This window comes from Uloborus diversus, chromosome 8, assembly GCF_026930045.1.
Source record: "Uloborus diversus isolate 005 chromosome 8, Udiv.v.3.1, whole genome shotgun sequence".
Taxonomy (NCBI): domain Eukaryota; kingdom Metazoa; phylum Arthropoda; class Arachnida; order Araneae; family Uloboridae; genus Uloborus; species Uloborus diversus.
The window spans coordinates 52988678-53011912 of record NC_072738.1 but is presented as its reverse complement, the minus strand read 5'-3'; the positions used below and the strand labels follow the sequence as shown (position 1 = coordinate 53011912).

The 23235-nt window shown below is 32.6% G+C and overlaps 1 protein-coding gene across 1 annotated transcript in view; it reads right to left on the bottom strand.

The window, feature by feature from the left end:
• Window positions 1-231: 231 nt before the first annotated feature.
• LOC129228367 (TRAF3-interacting protein 1-like) overlaps window positions 232-23235 on the bottom strand; it is a 48845-nt gene continuing 25841 nt past the window's right edge. Inside the window, exons 8-14 of the mRNA XM_054863045.1 lie at window positions 21689-21785; window positions 14437-14535; window positions 13140-13263; window positions 11991-12030; window positions 8880-8962; window positions 8542-8765; window positions 232-475 (exon numbers count right to left, since the gene is read on the bottom strand). Of these exons, the coding sequence (XP_054719020.1) occupies window positions 316-475; window positions 8542-8765; window positions 8880-8962; window positions 11991-12030; window positions 13140-13263; window positions 14437-14535; window positions 21689-21785 (827 nt within the window). The 3' untranslated portion in view covers window positions 232-315. The remainder of the gene's footprint in view (window positions 476-8541; window positions 8766-8879; window positions 8963-11990; window positions 12031-13139; window positions 13264-14436; window positions 14536-21688; window positions 21786-23235) is intronic.

Below are 23235 nucleotides of genomic sequence, written 5' to 3'. Positions count from 1 at the left end.
TTTTGTACATGCAATCTGGTAAAATATGAAATAATTTGTAGATGGCTCTGTATGAAGGGGGAAAAAAGAACAAAAATAAAATTGTCAATAGACTTTCAAATGTGTAAGTAGATCATTAATATAATATCACATTTTTTCTTGTGTTAATGATTTAAAAAAATAAAGTACAATACAAATGAAAAGAAGAAACACAAACATATATATACTGTATGCACAATGCCTATATACAAGACTAGAGCTATGTGATTCGTCAGTGAAAAGAGGCATTTATAGATTTACATCTAAACACAAAATTGAAACTCAAGTTTATTTTGGTCAGGATTTGTGATTCACGGAGGATACCATTCGTTGGATTCTTTCATCATTTCGGGCTATTGTTGCCTTTAAAGCACTATTAGCATCAAGCTGATTTTGAACTACTTGGTCAAGATCATCTAGTTGCGCTCTTAAGGGCTCCAATAATGATTCTGTAGCACTAAGCAAAAGAAGAGAGTAAAATAAAGAACAGAAAAGTAATGCAACGAACACAAGTATTTGCAATAATCTATGAAATAAGCAGAATAAAAATAAAGAAACATGACAAATATGTCTTCATAATACATACAGTATATACATTAAAAAGCTATTTGTGATCTGACGTGTTTTATGCTTTACATCACACATCTTGTCTTAAAGACAAACTTAAAGAATGAAAAAAAAAGGAGGTGGGGTTTATCAAAATCGTTTTTTCTTGAGAATGATTTATTCTACAAGATTTTGAAGAGCTAATTACATAAATTTAGAAACTTACACCTTTAGAAACTGAAATAATTAAAAATAACAAAATAAAACTAAACATCATTATTACATCTTGTAAATCACGGGTGATTATGAGTTTATGATAAAATAGCTGAAAGTTTTTAAGAATGATTGGAGAAGGGGGGGGGGAGGGTGTAATGTTAAAAACTTGGATGCTTACAATTTAAATATACCATACATACATGATATGCTTTCAAAAATTTGGGAGTAAGAAAAAAAACGGATGTAGGGAGATAAAACATAACGAACAATACTGGATTTCTGGAAACAACTGATGAACAAATACCAGAATTCCAGCGTATAATCGGAGCCCCACAGGTAAAAGCACATAAGTTTCAACAAAAATTTAATTTCTAAACTGGCAAAACGTCAATGGAGGTTCCTCACTTTTTATACTGCTCTCTAAGCAAGGAAGGCATAGCTCAAAAAGTTAACTCTTGGCTATTCATATCTTTCTAAATTTTTCTTTCCCAACTCCTTAATGTTTACACAATTTTATCCTAATAATCAATATTTCCAATATTTATTCGTATTTAGCTATGATGTGTTACGCTAAAACTGTACTATAAGTTCAAAAAATCTTTGTTACATGAAAAAGAAAGATTTTTTGAAAGAAAATTGAGATACAGTAGAGTACTGGTTATACACCATTAATGGGCCGGCATAAAGGCAGATAAGCTAAATTGGCAGATAATAGGGATGGTTATTAATGAAGAAATAAAGGATACAAAAATAAAGTCTTGCATTAATTTGATAATCGTACATTTTCCACTTTCAATTTAATGCCATTGGGTGAATTGGCCCAGTCAGAGACATATCTACCTCAAAGCAAGACAAGCTTAAGTCCAAAAACAGTGATTTTTTGTTTATTACAGCATTGTATGTACAATCCCATTCCACATCGAGCCATGTGAACGTCATTCTAAAAAAATCCTTTCTAATATTTTACCAGTGTTAAAAGAGAGCGCCATCCTTTGCATGTGCCACAAAAATGTTTTCCCTCTCCCCTGTAAAGTAGGGTATACACCCAAAATGTCGTCGGTCCAAAATGTCGCCGTCCCAAAATGTCGTCGGTGCAAAATGTTGACGGTACAAAATGTCGCCGGTCCACAATGTCGCCGGTCCAAAATGTCGCCGGCCCAAAATGTCGGCAGTCCAAAATGTCACCGGCCCAAAACTCGCTAGTTCAATTGGTACGAAAAATTTAAACGTACGTCGATGCTTTTCAGCATAAAAGTTGCGAAAGAATATTAATTGTCTTTCAAAGTAAGTACCTTCAAAAATTCCAAACGTTTTCTCCTGTCTTAATTCGAAAACATCAGATTAATTCCAGAAAATTAATCGTTTTCAGAAAAACATACGTTTTTCTATATACTATTACAAACGTAAACATGCGAAAGGCAGCTGCAACGGAATTCTTTTTCTCGTTTAATCTGATTAATAATAATACTCAAGATGTAACGTAAAGGATCAAGATGTAACGCAAGGATTCAGACAAAAAATTGGTATGGAAGTAAAATTAAACTGTTCTAAACGCGAATGAAAGAATAGTAAGGCGCAATGTGAATATGGCAAGAGAATAGGCGGTTTGTATTTTTTGGTGTAATGAAATAAAAACAAATAACTCCTTCACTCTAGCATATAAATTACGGTAACGACAGGCCAGTCATTTAGGGGATCAGGCGGAATGCCCCCCCGACTTTGATTTTTTTTTAATACAAGTGGAAGTGGTTTTTATAGCAATCCTATGAAATTTGCATTGGTTTTACGCCCGTTATCCTCCATCTCCCCTTTCACTGGAAAAATTCGAAATCACGGGCCAGGGTGGAAATAAAGTAGAAAAGTATCTTAATGAAATTTAATTTTCTCATAGATTTATTAACATCACATTAAGAACTGTTAAAAAAAAAAAAAACTGTACGTTTTCAGTGAGATATACGTTGGTTAAAGTAAGATCAAAACTGTTCTGAGGCTTTTTCTGGAAATGAAACTGAAGGAGTTTAACAAGACTGCTCGAGACCTTCCTCTGAGAGGATATTTATATGTCCTTTGCGACCGGGATTTTGGGACAGCAAAACAAATGTTTAACAGAGATGAGATTATTGCCGTGGGAACTCCCATCTCTTATGAGTAAAATTCTGAAATTACGTCAAAATGTTCACCGTCAAATCTTTTGAAATCAATGAAACCCGTAACAGCTAAAACAGGTGCCTTTCACTCAGATTTTTGAAAAACGACTCTATGCGATGAAATATTTTCAACTCTCAACATTCATGAAATTTATATATTCGATAGAACATCAAGGGACAATTTCAGAACAGCTATTTTATTAGAGGTTTTCAAGAGGATACTTCTTCCTCTCAAATTTCATAATGTAGGGTGAAATAACTGATATCAATGAGATTATTCAGATCAATTTTGACCTAGACTTATTTTTAAAATGAGTTTCAAAAAGTAATAGTTCCAGCTCAATATAGCTTGGTAATTCAGAAAGAAAAGAATATTGATAATAATAATAACTAGTCGACCCGTGCGGAACTCCGCACTGTGCTTCAAATTGTTTCATAAGGCATTTCGCTCTTTAAGAATTTCAAAGGAAGAACATTATGACGAAGAACCGAAAAAAAAGTAAGCGCAGAAGAGAAGGCATGTAATTTAAAGACATCAGTAACAAAACCTCGTTAAATACAACGTTGTGATAATTTGATCATAGCTCCCCTTTTAATCGTACATATTTTCAATGCAAACATAAATGTCATTAAAAGTGTGGCTGAGTGGTGACTCGTGAAAAAGCAATAATTGTGCATGTGAAAAAACAGGTTGGGGCAAATACAGTCCTGCACATGTCAGCATCTGACGGGAAAAAAAGAAACATTAAAGAGATATTTATTGGCACGTATTCGAATTGGCGCCATTCTGACTAACAGCCCGACATCCCAACAAACCTAGCAATTGCGCCTTCCTTTTCGAAAGCTATTCATTGAAGGAATGCGTAGTAAAAATCAGCAAAAAAGCTTTTTGCCAAAATAATGATAATAATAATAATAATAAGATCATGCATCTGTGTTTTGTCATTAACCAGCATGATACGATTTAAAATTATTCGCAAAGCATGGAATTTGATTAAAGAATGACGAAGATCTCACGTAGCGATTGAAACAAACATTCTAGAGAAGTAATAAATTTGATTGAAAATAAGTGTTTTTATCTTTGAATATTGAACTATTTCACATAGAAGGTTGCTTTAACCGTTACGGCTTAAATGCCCTCACATGTTTCTCTTTTAATCGAACACTTAAAATTCAAATCCAAAACCAGTTGAACTGAGTCCGTTCTTAAGTGTAATTTTTCGAACGTAGACAAAATGTATTTTTTTTTTCAGCAGAAAGCAGAGGAGTAGAAAATAATTTCTTGCTAATGAAGTTGATAATACTTTTAATGCTTTATATCGTATTCGCGCGAATAAAAAATTAAAGGTTTACTGAGTGAAACTCGTAGTTTTAATCGGGCGTAGTATTTTTTCATTCGTACAAAAGGTCGAACACTGCTGTTAGAAACATCTACATTTTAGCATACAATAAAAATGTTTTTCTGCACAAAAAGGATTTCTTTAGGTAAATCTAATACTTTTTTATGCTTACATTATGTTGAGTGGTCTGGATGTAGTCAAAGAACACAGTTCGATTAACAATCAACTTATCCGAATGATAACTGTAGCCTGCATAAAGGAGTCGAAACACCAAGTAGCATTCCCACTGCATTTATTTTATTAGGTGTGTATGTTATGAGCACATGTAATGCATAATACTAATATAAATTTGATATTATGTCAGACAGCCCAAGCTTGCCCGAAGTTCAGATAGTTTATAGCCGAACGCTCTACCGAAAAAAACTTATCAATTAAACCGAACAACTAAGTCCAGTGCTGTTAAGCTTTATTAAAATATGAACACACACACATTCTATTTTTTTTTTTTTTTTTTTTGCCGAAAGCGACGTAAAAAATGGAAAACTGCATTAGAACTTTGCTTTAAAAAATGCATAAGAACTACAGGCAGCATCAAGGTTTTGAAACAGCAAGAGGCGATTTCGAAAACTTGAATTTTCGACCGTAAGTCTTTTTTTCGTCATTGGCCAGCCTGATAAGTTTTAAAATGAGAGGGGATTAATATATAAGATAAGATATTGAAGAAAAATGTTTTTATTTTTGAAAATTTTTACAATTTGTTATCGCAGGCTGCTTAAACCGTTATAACTTAGATGGCAGCACGTGTTCATCATTTAACAGCACGGTTAAAATACAAAATAAATTGAACTATGCATTCGAATGTAGTAAAAATGTGATAAGCTATTTGTTTTTTAGCAAAAAGAAGAAAAAATATATATTTTACCCTTCAAATTGAGGTAGTATTTTATTTATTTGTACAAAGAGTCAAAAACTCATTAAAAGAATATATATTTCAATATATGATTTATTATTTTTTTTCTGAACAAAAAACAATTCTATTTTAGTCTGAAATCTTAAACCTGTTACTTATATTTTCGCTTACATTATGCTTTAATTTTCTTTCCAGAGCCAAAGCTTCAAAAAAAAAAAAAAAAAAAAAAACACGTGCAATTTCGAAGTCATTTAGCACAAAATCACTGAATGTTTTCATATCAGCAAGGAGCATTTCCTTCTCATTTAATCCATTCCCACATAGTTGTTTTTCATTTAATTCAGTGTTCATGTAATGCGCGATATTTCTCTAATTTTTTTGTTGCAGATTGTTCGGACGTGGGCCCGAACACGTAATCTCCTGGTTACGAAGACAACGCTCTGCCGATCAAGCTACTCAGCTCTGTCGTTCATAGCGCAAATTAAAGTTATAAGTTTGACCGAAAACCTTATTCTGGTTCTTTAAAACAGGTTTTTCGGCTAAAAGAAACAATTTTCAGACCTTGGGTCTATTTTTCGTCAGTAGCCAGCACCATAAGCTATAAAATAAGCCGTAAATCAAAGAAATCGACCAAGAATTGAGGGAAATTTGGCGTAGAAACCAAAAACAGGCTACAGAAATAATATATAAGGATAAACAAATAAGTTTTTCCCTCTCAGAAAAAATTGCTGTTTTAATTAGTGAATTTTTACTACGCAAATTGTATAAGAATGCAAACTCAGTTTTTATTTAACACCCACGCTAGTTAAAGGGCTACAAAAATGAGAGGAATACATGGCTAATTTAGATTTTATTGATATCTTGCTCAACCTCTCATATTTAAATTCAGTATATTTTTCATTGTTTATTTAATTACACTGACTCACGCAAACGATTACGAAACTCAACTTAGAACAAAAATAAGGCTTGTTTTCATTTAATTTCACTTGTATACTACATTTTTGTATGAATCCTTGCATTACTTCTTGAGATATAGCAGTCACATAAAACGATAAAAATTATTCGGTGATCCATCCTTTTGGAATGACTGAAGCAAAAAATAAATGAGCAACTCGCCCTTTAAGATATACCTGTAGACCAAATTTTGTCTTAACCCTTGTACAGTAGACCGTCGTTTTACGCGAGGGCTATGTTCCACGGAAATGCTGCGTAAATTGAAACCGCGTAAATTGAGACCTAATATTAGTGTCAATAGGGATTAGGTTCCGTAGATAAAAAAATACTTCATTCTAGTGATGACTAATTGTATAATAAGTTTAATGTGTACTTATATTGATTTTTATGCATAATATGCATAAAGAAAACAAACTAATTTCGTGTTCTGTTTATGAAGAAGAGCTGGCTATGATAGTCTTTTGGTAGTCATTAAGAATTTTTCTCTAATTCTTTGCGGAGCATTACCGCATCCATGATCACTTGCGTCATTTCCTTGATAGAATCTTCCTTCACTAACAAATCAGAAAGATCATTTCTATTGTCTATGAATGGTTCAAAATTTTCAATGTCAGCGTTTTTGGTTGTGTGTCACCGGAGTCTGTATCCTCGTTGGTTTTGATCTCCTTTGTCACTCCTAAAAGCTCTTCTTCCAGTGAGTTCTGAACTGTGTGAGTTTAATCACTAAACTTCTGATGGAAAAAGCTCTGGAACCAATCGCATAAAATGTCTCCAAGGATCCAAGTTTGATTATTAGCACGCCAAAATGCAGTTAGTCTGCAATCTTTAGGAGCTTGGGTTTTGAAAGAGAGGAAAATGTTACCTGTTTGCATTGCCGCATCTGCGAAAAACCGAAACTCATCTGCGTAAATTAAAATAAAGGTGTCAAATCTTCAACCACGTATAATCGAAACCGCGTAAAATAAACCCGCTTAAAACGAGGGTCTACTGTATTACTTTTTGAGATATATCAGTCACAGATAATAAAAAAGGAAAGGAAAAAAAAACATTTGATTGCTCCACCCTTTGGTGTTATTGGCCCCAAAATCTGTCCCCCTACTGCTTCCTAACATTTTACTTGATTCTGTTCATCATTTTTTAAGCAATGACAGTCACGCAAATCGATGAAAACGTTCAGTTACTCCACTATCTTGAACGAATTGACGCAAAAAACCACGCAGCCGTAAATCATATATGGGTACTTGCGGGTATCGTTCGAATTCTTACTACAGGTTTTGACGTAGAATGGCCCCAAAAAATCGGTCACATACAAACGCACAATATTCTTGAAGAAAAGTTAAAAATAATTCAGCGAACGTCAGAACTGAACGTCCTCAGAACGTTTTACAGTTGGTAGATAGCGAATCACAAGAAATAAGATAACGTAACGCTTGTATTCTATTTGTTTGCTGAAAAAAAGCCAAGAGTTACGAATCAAAACAGAATAATCTTTTTAGAATTTATCAAGAAACTCAGTTAGTCCAGTCCCATTTTTAACGGAGACATTCATTAAAGGCAGTAATAATTTATTCTGCAAATTTGGTGTTAAACAGCATTTTTGTACATTTGCATTTTTCTTACCAACTGAATGAGCGAATTTTGGATCTACGACATTTTGGATCGGCGACATTTTGAACAGGCGACATTTTGGACAGTCGACGTTTTAGCCCGGCGACATTTTGGACCGGCGACATTTTGGCCCAGCGACATTTTGGATCGGCGACATTTTGGGCCGGCGACATTTTGGTCCGGCGACGTTTTGGACAAGCGACATTTTGTCCCGCGACATTTCGGTGGCGACATTTTGACCCCAAACCGTAAAGTAGCGATACTGTGACTTACATTGTTCTGGCTCTGAAGCACAGTTATTAGTAAGAAATAACATACACTCACTAACATGTGCAAGCTATTTGCAGACACATGCACTCACAGCTGCCTACACCCTATTGGCAGACTATTTTTCTACAGTTTTTGTTGCATTAATTAATTAAACAAAAAATGCAAGTGCCGCTGGTACAGCAAATACTACAGAATATTACAGCAGGTAATCGAAGGGTGGATAACCGGGACTCTAATGTATGCCCATCTTGCATAGGATGGCAAAATAGGATTTAGATTACTTAGAAATCCTTAAACAATGATCTTAGTTTTCTATTGTATTTTTAACAAATATATTAATGATCAAAATCATTTTATACCACTATTAAATTAGAAGATTTGAAGCAAGAGCAAAAAGAAAACTAGTCATATAAATTACTCATAAACGGAGTAAAAAACGAAAGGGGAGGAAAAAAAGTTAAATAAAGAATATCTAGAAGAAAAGAATTTATGCACCATATAGTAAACTTCGCATTTCCAAAAAGCTTGTTACCTTTGTTCTTTATGAAGAGCAGTTAAATTTTGCTCATGCTCTTCCTTCCACATTTTAAGCTCCATTTTCATGGCATCGAGATCTTCTTGAAGAAAATCCAACATTCTGCCCAACGGCACAGCAGTTTTGCTTAAAGACTGAACAAAAGATCGTAGCTGCCCAAGTTCTTTGGATGCAGAGTCTCTCTCTCGAGTTCTGGAAGCTTCAGACATTTGAGATTTGTCCTGGAGTTAAGTGTAAGTGAGAATCATTTGGGCAGACAATTTTAAGTTTCAAAATGTATAAGTAAATTCGGTACAAACAGCACTGTACTTTTACAGTAGCAAAACAAAACTTACTATTTCTACTTTTTTGGTTGGAGTCTGCTGACTACCTGCTTCCAAGTCTTTCTTTGTTTCCAGCAATTTTTTCACAAGGCTTCCTGTTAACATTATTACAGTAAAATTATACAGAACTGTGAAATATTTTAATATAATTATAAATAATTAGTATAAAAACTGTTTAAAAAACATGCTTTAAAACCAAAGAAAAAGTAATGCAAATAGTACACTACATGTCCAGAAAAAAAAGTCGCATGCCTTAATATTTGGTTAGACCACCTTTTGCGCATATTACAGCTTTTATACACCATGGCATTGCTTCAGTGAGCTTTTGTAGAGTATCCATTTTTATTTTCGCCCACAATTCCATCAAGAGGTTTTCTAAACGTTCGATAGATGAAGGAAGTGTGGTGTGTGATCTTAAATCCTTTTCGAGTACATCCCACAGATTCTCGATTGGATTGAGATCTGGACTTTATGTTGGTCAAATCATGTGCTGAAATGATGCATCGTGCTCATCGAACCAAGATTTAACAATTGTAGCCCGGTGTACCCTGGCGTTATCGTCTTGGAATACACCACTACCGTCAGGAAAATAAAAGTCTGTAGATGGCACAACATGATCATTCAAGATGTTAAGGTACTGTGCAGACTTCATTTGGTTGGTGCAGAATGCAGCCGAGCCTAGTCCAGATGAACAGAAACAACCCTAGATCATTACACTGCCTCCAAAAGAGTGCACAGTGGGAACGAGACATGCAGGGTCCATTGCTTCGTGTGGCTCTCTTCGTACCCTGACGCGTCCGTCATTTTGAAAGAGCGTAAATCTTGATTCATCGGACCACATGACCTTTCCCCAATCATTAACAGTCCAATTTTTATGATCTTTTGAAAATTGCAGTCTCTTTCTTCGATTAATGTCACTCAGAAGTGGCTTCCGTATTGCAACACAGCTTCTTAGTCCCGATTTTTGAAGTTCTCGTCGCATTGTGTGCTTGGAAATTGTTTTACTTCCCTTGTTGCAGAGTGCTGTGACTTGAATGGTCGATTTCTTGCGATTTTCCTTCCCTAATTGCTTCAGAGAATGCTAGTCACGTTCGTCCAGAATGGATTTACGACCACAAAGATGACGCGAACAGGTAGCTTCTCCAACATCTTCCCACCTTTTAATAATGCGCTGAACAGTTCGTAATCCTATACCACTAATTTCAACTATGTCTTTGCATTTTGTCCCACTTTGGTACAGGCCAACAATTTGCCCCTTTTTGAACTCTGTTACATCACTTCCTCGAACACAACTACCAATTCAACCATGCTTACATCGAACTAAACAGTCGTCTAGTGCAACACCCGCATTTTAAGCTTGCATCGAGCAAAGATTTATGCAAATATCTGTAATACTCATCAAATCACCTTCTTCGAAAACTGAAACGTTTCAAATTCGACCGCGACTTTTTTTTGGACACTTAGTGTATTCTGCAATATCCCATTCAAATTTTAAAAACAGGCTCAGTTTGGAAAGTGGTTTCAATAGAAGGATAGAGGATTGCATGGTTCTTTAGCTTCATGTAGGTTTAGTATGTTATGCGATGTGAAGTGGCATTTTTTCCATTGGAGATTTGGCCATTATTGTTACTATTTTAATAACTAGGGGCTATACCTCTTGTTGCTGATGCTCATCAACTCCCCAAGATTGAATTATAGTATTATTTGCTTCACAAAGATTCAATTTGTCTATTACAAAGAATCAAATAAAAATATGCCTTATAATTAAAAAAAATATATCATCTCCCATTCTTATAAAAAATATAATTTAATTAAATTGCTCCTTTTTATAAGAACAATGAAAAAAAAAATACGCATAACAAAACAATTTTAAAGAAAAACGTTTCGAAGAGAGTCTTCTCCCAGGGTCTAAAATTTTACCAAATTTCATGGCTATTGATGGTAAGGAGCTTCTGAGCAATGGGCATTTTGTACGTTTGAAAAGTCGCTTTCAAATTAGACGTCACTAATATTTTGCTCTTCAGCTCCATGCTTGAATTGAGTTCAGCCTTGGATTTGTGCTAAATCCGATACCCTTATATTTCCTACTTTTGAAAAATGAGAATACTGGAACAGAATTAATTATGCACAGACAAAAAAAGCTGTTTCAAATGACATAGAATGTTAAGAGCTGCAGGCAGAAAAACTAATTCAAAATTTAAAATAAAAAAAAATATGAGGTGCAGACCTTTTTTTTTATAAAAAATATAAACTGACAAATGTAAAGAGATAACTAAAAAACAAACAAAATAATAACTATAGCTGGGGCAAACCTAGCCAGACAGCATTATGATTGCTATGCAGATCCTAATCAGAGCATTAAGACGTTGCCAGGTGTAAATTTTGTTCAAATTTTTATTCCTCATTCAAAGCTTTTCTTTTTACTAAAGTAACTTAAAAAAATTTACGTGTAGGAAATAAAGTGTTTAAATGTATCTGCTTATGTCATATAATATTTATTACTTTCATAATTAGTAACTATTTATTCATAACATTGAGATTGAACTACCCTCTAAAACTCTAGAAACCAACAAGGGGTGTGTACACCCTTCTGAATACTCGCTACGCTGGCGAGGGGGGAGGGGATAGTCTGGTGTTCCCGGTTGAGTATTTCAAAAACCTGGTACATCTAGGCATGTCCCAACAACAGTTGTACGTTTTGTGAAACTTATTATTTGTTCCCAGCTGATAACGTTGCTGAAAACAAAACAATAAAACTGCAAAAACTTCATTATCAATTATCAAAATGTTGTACCCCTGTGATTAAATAAACATAATTACATGTTGAATTTGCAACATGAATTATTTCTTCCTCCAACATTAATGATGAAAGGGAAGCATAAAGAATTGCTTAAATCATCTTTTGGTTTAAAAAAAAAAAGACATGCATCACAGGAAAATCAGAAGATAAACATGTGGCATTATTTGCAGGAAAATGTTAAAAATAGAAAAACATAATATATGAAACGATGTAGCATTAGCAGCACTGACAAAGATTAAGATGTGGGAGCAATCAGAAAAAACGCTCAATGCGGGTGATGTTAAATTGGGGTTTTACTGAATAAAAGCATCATGAAAACTTACCTTTGTCTTCATCTGGGGTTTTAGCTGTTGTACTTGAGTTCTAAAAAATGACAAATTTATAGGCACAAGTAAGAAACACAACACATTAAAACAAGAACGCACACTAAATTTGAGAAAAAAAAAAAAAAAAAAACACAAAATATTTTTAAAAATTCTTATTCACATGGTCTAATAATGTAAGCAATATATGATCCAATGATACAGAATACAAATCATTTGTAACAAGTATTTAAATTCTCAAAATCTTATAAAACATTCTTGAGCAGGGTTTCTAAAATCCACGAAGTATGCGGATTGCAATAGTGCCTAGACTTAAATTCGTATTTCTAAGATATTAAGCTACATGGATTTTATACATAATTACTGCAAAAGGTTATTCAAAGAAATATAATCAAGAAGATTTAGGATAAGTAACTTACTTGTTGAATAGATCTTAAATTCAGTTGTTGTCAACATCATGAACTGGAAGAATAATTCTAAAAGCTGCTTTTTAAATATTTATCAATAATCTGTACATTTCATGGGGGAGATATTTGAATAAGAGGGAAAATTGGAGGACATAAAATTAATCTCAAAATTGTTTTGTGAAACTCCAGTAAGGGCCACAGTGACCCCCAAAATTCTACGGACTGCAGTTTAAGACTATGTTGTAGAAGAGTATCATTGATATGAAATTTAAGCACATTTTATTGAACTTTCAAGATTTTATTTGATACAAGCAAAAAATCAAGCCTAAATAATGTGCAGTATGATAAAACAATGAAAATTATCTCCCAGCAAGCTTCAAATGCAAAGGTAGCTTAACCAAAATAATTCTTAAAAAGATTTTTGAAGTTGAAAAAACTACTTTTTATAATTATTTCATTCCAATCATACAAATTTTTAAGCTCCCTTTAAGTTGTTTTATTGTATTTTTTCAAATAATAGTAATATACTTAATTGAAATTGAATCATCAACAGCAAAAACTTTATACACTCATTCTAGATATAGAACAATATTTTTTATCAAGATCATCGTAATTATCTTCACTAACAGTTAGACAGATGAAGTAATCAAAATTACTTTTCATAACTTTTGTACAAGGAAGGAGAGTTAAAAAAAACTTTTAACGCTCGAAAATGATGATTATTATGTCAAAATAAAATTACCTGGACATCTAAATTTTCCGTCTGCTCCGTTTCCACTAAAATGAAATTTTCATCTTCTTCATCTGACTGATGACCTTGATCCAATATCACATTTTCAACAGGTTTAGCAGTAGCTGGTCTAAAACTAAGCATAGATTACGTAAGGACAATATCTTATTATATTTTCATAAAAGATATAAAAATTAAATATTTATAATACCGCCTAAACTGCTTATCAGCAATGTTGAAACGATTATGTTATGATCAATGCTATAATGATAACCCAAGTAACTTGGCATGATGCAGTTTTAGATCAAATTTGTTTGTAATGAATAAAGTTCTAGTCAGGGATTTAGTGATGAGGGACACGTCTGAGATAATGACCACAATAGCATTATGTTACGGACTAAATCTGAAGTTTACAAAAGCAAAAATTTCAGATTGGTGCCCAATTTCAGGAAGACTGATTTTATAGCTCTTATGCAAAGGGAAAGAAGGTTTTTTTCTTTGGGCTTTGAAAATGATGATATTGATCTTAAGTGTACGGAGCTAAAAGGAAAATTATGGAAAAAATTGCTACGGACCATGTCAGGGCATGCAGAGGGTGGGGGGGGGGGGACACACCTGTTGGCCCAGGCCCGAGCCTGAAGGAGACCCGAAATTTTTAAAATGAGGGGTGAAATACGTAGGGGTGTAGGAGTAAACAATATAGAGGGTGCCCGCAAAAGTTATTTGCGACAGGCCATAAAACTTCTGTGCACGCCCCTGGACCATGTTCTTTTAAGGAAAAAAGAAGCTTCTGCAAGAATGTGGCCTATCAAAGGGCAAAAGGTGTTCTTAATTATAAGTAGGTCACTTCTCAACAGTTCGAAGTAACTTATAGTCTTACTAATAGGATTTTGTATGGTGAGGCTCGCCATGATTTTTAGTATCTATCTTGTTAAGGTAAAAGAAAAAAAATTACAACAACAGCTATATGAAAGAATGTGTAGCACATATTCTATTTCATGAAGAACTAATCACACAAATCAATTGTACTTACTCATGATTGATTCTTCAATGATCAATCTTACAATCCTCATTTTTGTCATTTGGGATTGATTAAACAGCATAGGATATTAAAAAGGAGTTTAGTCACAAAAGAATAGCTATCCAAGGAAACATTATTTAAAATGAATAACTCATACAAAGTTGATTTACTGTTAACCTTAAACCTGTTTTAATTCAAATTGTACCTGAATTTATTTTAATATGTTAAATTACAATGAAATAATTAGAGTTTTACTTATATGTAACAATAAAATAAAGGTGTTCATACCTTGGTTCTTCATTTTCAACAACATGCCTTATTCGAATTCTTGGAGGAGCAGGTCTGGAGCTAGAAGGTCTTGCAGAAGGTGGTCTTGCTGATGGAGGCCTATAAAGAAAAATGAATGTTCTGAAATATCTCAATTTTTTCTAACTTGATGCATGAAAATTGGCATTTAGATTGAAGATAAACAAAAATGCGTTAAAAATAAAACAAGTAGAGAAAAAAGAAAGAAAAGTGTGATAAATTAACAATGCACATAACAAATAAATTTTATTACCAATTATAAATCTACATTTTATGTTTAAAGGGCAAACATAAGTTTTTTTTTCTTCTTTCTTTTGTAGTTTTGAAAGGAAAAAAAACAACAACCTGTAAATTAGAAAGGAAAAAAAAACGACCTTACCTACTATTTGTCTATTGAAATAAATTACACTAAATACAGAGAAAAGGGGAAAGAGACACCAACCAAACTAAAAACAAAACTTGCTTAAATAAGTCATTTCTAAACTGTGCACTGCTCATCTTTTCAAAGAGCCATTAAAGGGGATATCACACGAGAGAAATTACGGGACATCGCAACCGCAATAGGAACCGTCAACGCTATCTGGAACTGGTTTTTCGGGCGGGAAGTTGCCTACAGGGTTACTGCCGGTTGCTCGGACGGTTGCTCGATTTGCTCACAACGGGGGCTACCATTTTTTAGCGTACATCCATGTGCTTGCGCTTGTTCATCGCTTTTCGTCAATTCCGCATTTGGTTATCACGCTGCGTCGCGTTAATTCGACACTTATGGATGAAATTAGTAATCGAATACTTAACCCATTAAGCGCCGCTATATGAACCACATTGAAAATACTTAAGTTTTCATGTGTTTTGATATTCAATATACATCTCTAATCATATGTAGCTGAAATTTCGCAAAAATATTTATTAGGTTACGAGATATGGTATGGTCCCAAAATGGGAGACTTGGCGTTTAATGGGGACAACATACATATCCCTGCCACTATGTTGATACTTGAATAATTTCTGGCTAAATCCAATTAGAAAGCCCTAAAATCGTTTTTATGTAATTAATATGGCTAGGCATTGGTACTTTATGTACATATTTAACATATTCAAGCTTTAAAATGTAGAATTTTAAGTTTTCGTGACACCCAAAGCTATACATTTTGGGCCCCCTTTCAACAAAAGCTGTGGAGGCCAGCCCCAGAGGCTAGCAGTGTATATTTGCAACATTAATAAGTATTAGTATGCTAGTTATTTTCAATTTCTTGAGCCGTTGGGGCCCTTAAGAACGTCTTCCCCCCTCCCTCTGCCCGTACATCATTCCGTGTCTGGTTTTCATTTTTGTTGCATTCCTTCTTCTTATACATTTTTGTACAAAACGGAACTTTTCCCACACATTTTACTACCTTTTAGCAAAAAGACGGTGTAATTGTGTTATTATAGGCAAGTGTTTTTTTGCAGTCAACATTTCGGTTGCTTCACAACATGTTTGATGTCATGATTTATTCATCATCATAATGTTTTTAGAGATAAATGTCTAGCATGCTTCGCATTGAAGAATTATCAACGATCATAGTTTCTCCGATTTCATCCAACAAATTACGATAAATAGTAAAAATGTAGAGTGAGACAGTTATCGTATTATCTGTGATCTAAACGATTTCGATTAGTTTTTTTCTCAACCATCTGAAAGGAATTTGGCGATTCACAAGCAAGTGATACTGCACTCATCTTATTTTAAGCTAAAATATATTATTTTAATAGTGTTTGAAGCAAAGTCAAAAGTTCTTACTACATTTTTGATTTCAAAAAAAAAAAAAAAAAAAAAGGTGAGGAAATTTCTCTATTGAAATTCAACCTCCCTAATTGAAAGGGGAGTGCCCTCAAGGGGGAGGGGAAAATGGAGCTGACTGAGCTACAAAATATTTTTATGGAGGGCTGAGGAATAGTTTTAAAGGGAATTTGAACTCCTTTTACGGAAATCTCTTTCGTGATCTGTAGAAATTCAGAGAGATGCGTCATCCTCCTTAGGGAGGATTGGCACCCCTGTTTTTTCAGAACTTTCTTCTAAACGAATGGAATGTTACTTGTTTTGATAAAAGCACCTACTCTTGACCTTGAACAACAAAAGTGTTTACAATGAGAAACTACAAAGGGGGCTGTGGGAAAAAAGGGAAGAGTTCATTCATGCAAAATGGGTGAAGACGATTTCTACTGGGCATAACTTGCTCTGCTAATCAGAACACGCCAAGTCTCCCATTTTGGGACTTCAGTAAATAATGTCCTCTAAAACTCCTTTAAATTGTTCTTGTTGGCCCCTGTTTGTTGTGATTTGAAAAAAGGTCTGTTGAGCTTCATATTCCATGTTCCTAATTTCCTGCATTTGCATTTATTATTTTTAGGGAATTTTTTCCCCGTGTAATGCAAAAACAAGAAATTTTCGCAAAATTTAAAATTTTTTTAAAAAAGAATTTACATTCCAAACGTTTTTGAAAAAATTACCAGTAAAGTTTGGTTCTCTACCATTCATTTTAAAAAATTTCAAAATGATATCTTAATTACTAGATGAAGAAAAAAATCTTAACTGAAGGTTCCCAAAATGGGAGACTTGGCGCTTAATGGGTTAATACAGCTCTTGCAGCTTTAATTGTATGTGGATTTGTGAAAAGATGGCCAAAAAAAAAAAAAAAAAAAAAAGGGGGAAATGATCAAGGCAATGATTTCAGAGCTAGAGAATCAATTATTATTTCATGCAGTCACCAAAGCTCCTCCTGTTAAATTCATATTTGAGTTTTAACATTAATTTGTAGAACTTATGGTGAAAATTTCAGAAAAACAGAAAACTTTTATTACTATTAATTGAATGTTTGATTTAAAGTGATACTCTTGTTACATTTAAAGAAGACATACAGAATATATGACTTCTCTAGGCTTATTTTTTCCCATAACTACTAAATTAAATCTTAATTTTAGATAGGAATTATTAGTCACTTATTGACAGGTAAGAAGAAATTTTAATTCTAACAAATTATACCTTAATTCATAGCTAAAAACAAACATGACAAATAATAATAAAAAAAAAAAAAGCCAGCAAACTCTGATCAATAGGCCTTTCATAATTATTTTTTTAAACTTTGAGTTCATAAATATATAATATCATATATTTATAATACAAATAAGCCTAATACTGAGCAAATTAACACTGCATTGAATATTAGTACGTCTCAATCAATGTTTCAAATGTTAATAAAAATAACTTTATCATTTAATAATGCCAAACATAATTTTTGACATCTCAACAAAATATTACAATGTGCGTATCATTTTAAAAAAATTCTTTGTATTATCATATTCTTTGATTTTCAGAGGGATTATTTTTCTTGACTGGAATAGAGTACATGTGTTACTACACAGTCAAAATATTACTAAATAGGTGGAGCTAAAAGTAGAGTAAATATTTCACCATTTCACTTTGCCTCACATTCTCCTACATTTTAAGTATTTTCAAATGGTACATACTCTGTATGTACCCATCAGTTTGAATTAAAAAAGAAAAGTACAGCTTCAATGCTATGATTTTTAAAAAGGAATTTTCACGTAACTTTTTCAAGGAAAAAATTTACTGTAATTGTTCAAGTATCAGAATGGGGTGGTTTCCCTCCAGTCAAAAGTAGTACTTTTATCACTGAAATTGATAGAATAAGCAAAAAAAAAAAAATAAATAAAAAATAACTTGGACCCAAAAATACTTTCATTTTTCCAACCGTTATTTTTTAATTAATTTTTTTAAATGTCCTATTTTTCAAACAAAGCGTGGTCTTGATGACGTTACAAATACACGTGAGTAAAGATGCGAATTAAATATTTTGCTCTGTGAATGTCAACACGAATGGCATTTCATCATTCGTGACGTCACACGACAGAAATGTAAACAATGAAAGCGCCACGATTTAAGTAATTTTTTAAAAATATTAAACAAAAACAAATTATTTAAAAAATGGTCAGATCCTATGTTTTTAAACATGCTCTTTCAGAAAAAAATACGTTTAAAATTTTAGAAACGACCCCATTGTAACATTTGTGCAAAACAATTTTCAAAAACCTAATGAAACGAAAAATACCAATATAAATTAAGAAATGCATAAAATTCGCACTGATGTTAACTAACATATAAGTAGCAATTTAAATTCAAAATCAGATGCAAAACCAAAGATTAAATGTCGCTCATCCGTTTTTTAAAGTGTAACTGAAAATATTTGAAACATAAAATAAATAGAACAATAAAAAGGAATCCCCACATTTCTGTCGCCACGATTGCAAATGTATTTTACAGTGACGCCGCCTGACGTCACGAAATCCCAGCGCCCTGATTGGTTCCTTCGTAACTTGCCCAGAATTAAAGGCAATTTTTTTCTAGCGGAGGAAAAAGTTTGCCCCTATACGAGCAACTGCAAATTTCCATAGCACACGAGAATTTTGGAGCAATCGTTTGTGGAAGTGAGTAGAAAAACCAGTTCTGGATAGCGTTACGGTTGCTATTGCGGTTGCGATGTCTTGTAATTTCTCTCGTGTGATATCCCCTTAAGTCTTTGGGATGCTCCTAAATTTTACAATAACTTCCCAAATAATTAGACTTACTAATTATGAAACATTTACATTATTTCATAGTGCCCTGTAGTATAAAAAAGAGTCACATATGCAGGTACATAAGTTTTATTTACTTCTGCTTGTAAATTACATTTCCTCACACTTTCACTTCAAGAAGAGCACTACGGGAATATCTTAATTCCAAAAAGACATCTTGAATCAAAAAGTTTGAGAACCACCATCTTTAATGAAATACTGGCACAAAAGAAAGGAGTAGAAATTTATTCATTAAACACTAGGTTTTTCCAAGAAGTTACAGTTCCATGAAAATTAAGCTCCATGTCATGTATTTATGTTTTAAGTTTTAGCAGATTGGCAACATCGAGAGAACAAAGCACGTAACTTGATATTGGAAAAGATTAATTTTAAAATTGTACTGACCAGAATGGTTGGTAATAAAATCATGATACAATACATAACATGGTGTCAGAAAGCACAAAATAAATATGCAAACATACATGGAAAAGAGTTGCCAATTCTTCATAATCAGGCAAAGGTATGGTTTCGTAAAATGCCGAACGAGCCGTGGAAGCAAGGAACTGTCATTCAATCCAATCATAATTCTCGGTCTTACGTTATTAAAGGGAAGGATGGTGGAGTTTATCGCAGAAATAGATTTTACATTCGTCCAGACAAATCAAAACACTATAGTTCTTCACAAACAAGATCAGTGGAAGATTTTTATCCTTCGACTTTGGCTAAGGGATCAAATCGAGAAATAAATAAAGAACATTCAAGCATGCCAGAACAAATAGATCACAAAACAAATGTCTAGCAAGCATCCGCGGAAAACCCAGTAAGAAGATCGTCAAGAACTATTGTCAAGCCTCAGCGATATGGATACACTTGAACTGAATTCAATTATTTATTTATTACTGTAGAAAATATTTTAATCCTTTTTATTTCCTTTAAAAAGGGCATGTCATGTATTTATGTTTTAAGTTTTAGCAGATTGGCAACATCGAGAGAACAAAGCACGTAACTTGATATTGGAAAAGATTAATTTTAAAATTGTACTGATCAGAATGGTTGGTAATAAAATCATGATACAATACATAACACTCCAAAGAAGATGAAACTCTCTACTTAATTTAACAAGATTTAAAATTATACAAACAGCTCGAGCACTAGAGATGAACTTAACTTCAAATTAGTTCAATATAGGCATTTGATCTAAAGAAATGTAGTATGAATGCTAAAAATGTGTGTGGAACACATTAATTTTGCAAGCAATATGAAACTGTAATTTTATGACTGTAATAATAATAATAATAATAAAAAAACAGTAAGTCGAAATCCAATTGTGTCCAAGTGTGCTTACTCTGTTCACCTAGAGCTTTCAAATTAACAAAGTTTTTCTTTATCAAATTCAAAATATTTTTGGTTTATTACTTACTAAATTAATCAGAAATTTATTAATTGTACACTATTAAAAAATGTAAAGCAAATAAAAAAATCTATTTATAGATTAGATTTTGAATGTGTGATATTTGATGGTGGTCTTAATTTCATTTAATAGTAATGGATATGACTTTGCAATGTATACAGATTATTTCTTGATTAATTTAGTGCTGAATGACACTAAATGAATATGTATGAGTATTTTCTATTTTCTAATATTATGCACATTAAATAATAATAATAAAATGCTTTTATTTATAAGCACTATATGCAAAAATTGCTCTATTCTGGAGTTATACAATGTAATTACAGCAACACCTCATTATATTGCGCTTGTCAACAAAAAAGTGATATAACCAAGAGCATAAAAAGTAACAACTCAAATAATGCACAAACTAATGACATTTGCAATTACAAAAAGATTAGTTGATTATCATATCAGGATGATTTTCTTCTTAAGAAATTAGGCTACAAATTTTTCCTTTAAAATAAATATCTTGTTTTATAGAAAGCTGCAGCTTAAACTGCAACAAATTAATGGTTTGGTTAACATGCAAGTTTTGTTTATTGGTTAAAAAAATAAAAAAATACTTTTTTCAAGAAATTCAAACTTTTTTTTGTTGATGTCAAATATAAAGTAACTTTTTATTTTCAAATGTAATTTTTTGGGAGACAGAAAAAGTGCAATATATGAAGATGAATGATATAATGAGGAGTTATTGTATTTCTCTTTGATATCATTTTTCTTTCTGATATAAGTTATTTATAGCACAAAACATCCATCATAAAGCATTGAGTGAATGAGAATTGCGATTTACATGATTTTCGCATTCTCACTGCTTACTACAAGACTTAAAAAGGAAATGAATAAATGAAAGAAAAACTTTCTTGCATAAAAATAAATAAATAAATGAGTTAATAAAATAAATAAATGCATATCCTGAAAGTATTTCTTCCTTGTGATCTTTTTGAACAGATCATGAATTGTAACTATTTGAGTAACATATTTCGACAGTAGAAAGCACGCTGGTATAGCATAAAAAGCAATCTTCACAATATAAATATTATTTTTCAAAAAATATATACTGAAACTATTCACAACTTTATTACTACAGATTAGTTTTACGAATTCTATTTGGAACCTAGCAACACTCACAAAGAAAAACTGAAATATAATATTACTAATAATTGCTAAAATTACCTTGGCAAAAGCATGTTTTCATTATTTAATTCAGACATTAACGGGCCATTTCGAGAAATAACTGGCATTGATGGCGTTAAACTTTCCTTTGGAATTCCTTCAAAACATAACAAAAACAGAAGGGTTAGTTTTAAACCGAAAGTACTTTAGGATATTTTTAGCAACAATGATAAAACTGACACATAGAGATACATTATATATGAATAGAGGAATACCTTACATAATGAGGCTTCCCTCAGTAATAGCCCCCCCTCCCTTCCCACATTAATATGGTTAGTAACTTAAGAAATGCATTTCAATTAATGCTGATTGATTCACTCAAAACAGAACAATTTTGACCCAGCGCATTCAAATTATTTGCAAATGTTTCTGTCAAAATACTCATCTAAAATGAACAGTGCTGATTGGCCAGGCATGATGATCAGTGTTTGCATAAAGCACATGTACAAATTCAAAAGCCAAGAGAAGGTAACACACAAGCAGCCTCTCTCAAGGAACCTCTCATGAGCATAAAAGGAGGACAAGCTGACAAAGAATAAGATAAAATTGAAGAAAAGTTTAAAAAAAAAAGAAGAAGAAGAAAGCATAGCAAGATAGTATGGGCATGTGCGTATGCACATGCTCATGCCATGAGTGGATACATTTACTACTGTGCAGACACATTTGCTACAGATACCTGCATTGATTGATAATAATAATAGGATTAAACTTTGGTTATCTTAAAAATTTGCAGATAAATTAATGAAAAAAGTTTAATTCCTGCATTCTTGGATACATCTTGGGCAGCAAAAAAGGCATTATCTTATTTAAAAATTTATCTACCCACTGTATACTGGTTTTCATACCTGCAGATAGTTATGCGTTTTGTGTGCAGACACTTTAAATTTTTATTTCACCATGAAAGAAAGAAAAACTTCATGCTGAATGATGTTGAATTTTTTAATTTTATTTTCTAAACAAGGAGTAAAAAAAAATGCTTTATTATGTTTTTTTTTCAGTAGTTTTCAATGATTTTAGATAAGTAAAATATTTTTGTGAAAACAAAATTTTATGAGAATGAATTATTTATTTTGCTACAGAAATAATGGTAGACTCAGTGTGGACTGCATAATGTAAAATGCGGGTAGCACGACCTTTCTTGGAAAGCAAGCCAGAAAAACTGGAATGTTTTATATTAAGGGTCACTCTGAGTACTTTAATGCTAAAATCACAAAATGCAAAGCATATTTTGCACTGTATTTAGAAAAAATTTGCATAACCTATAACAGAGTAATTAATTTCTTCACTTGGGTACACAATGGTAGAACACTTTAATAAAATATTAGATGCAAAAGTTTGAAAATAATGCTTATGACTTCTACACAGATCTGCTATTATTAAATTATTTAATTAGGCATGGCGAACTTTAAAGAACAAAAACATTTAATGCAACTTTAGACAAAAAAAGTCAAAGTAATTTATTCATTATAAGACTAAAAAATTAAAGCTATATAAAAGTAAATAATTCTTAAAAAATTAATTTTTAATTTTGACAGAACAAAGTTTAG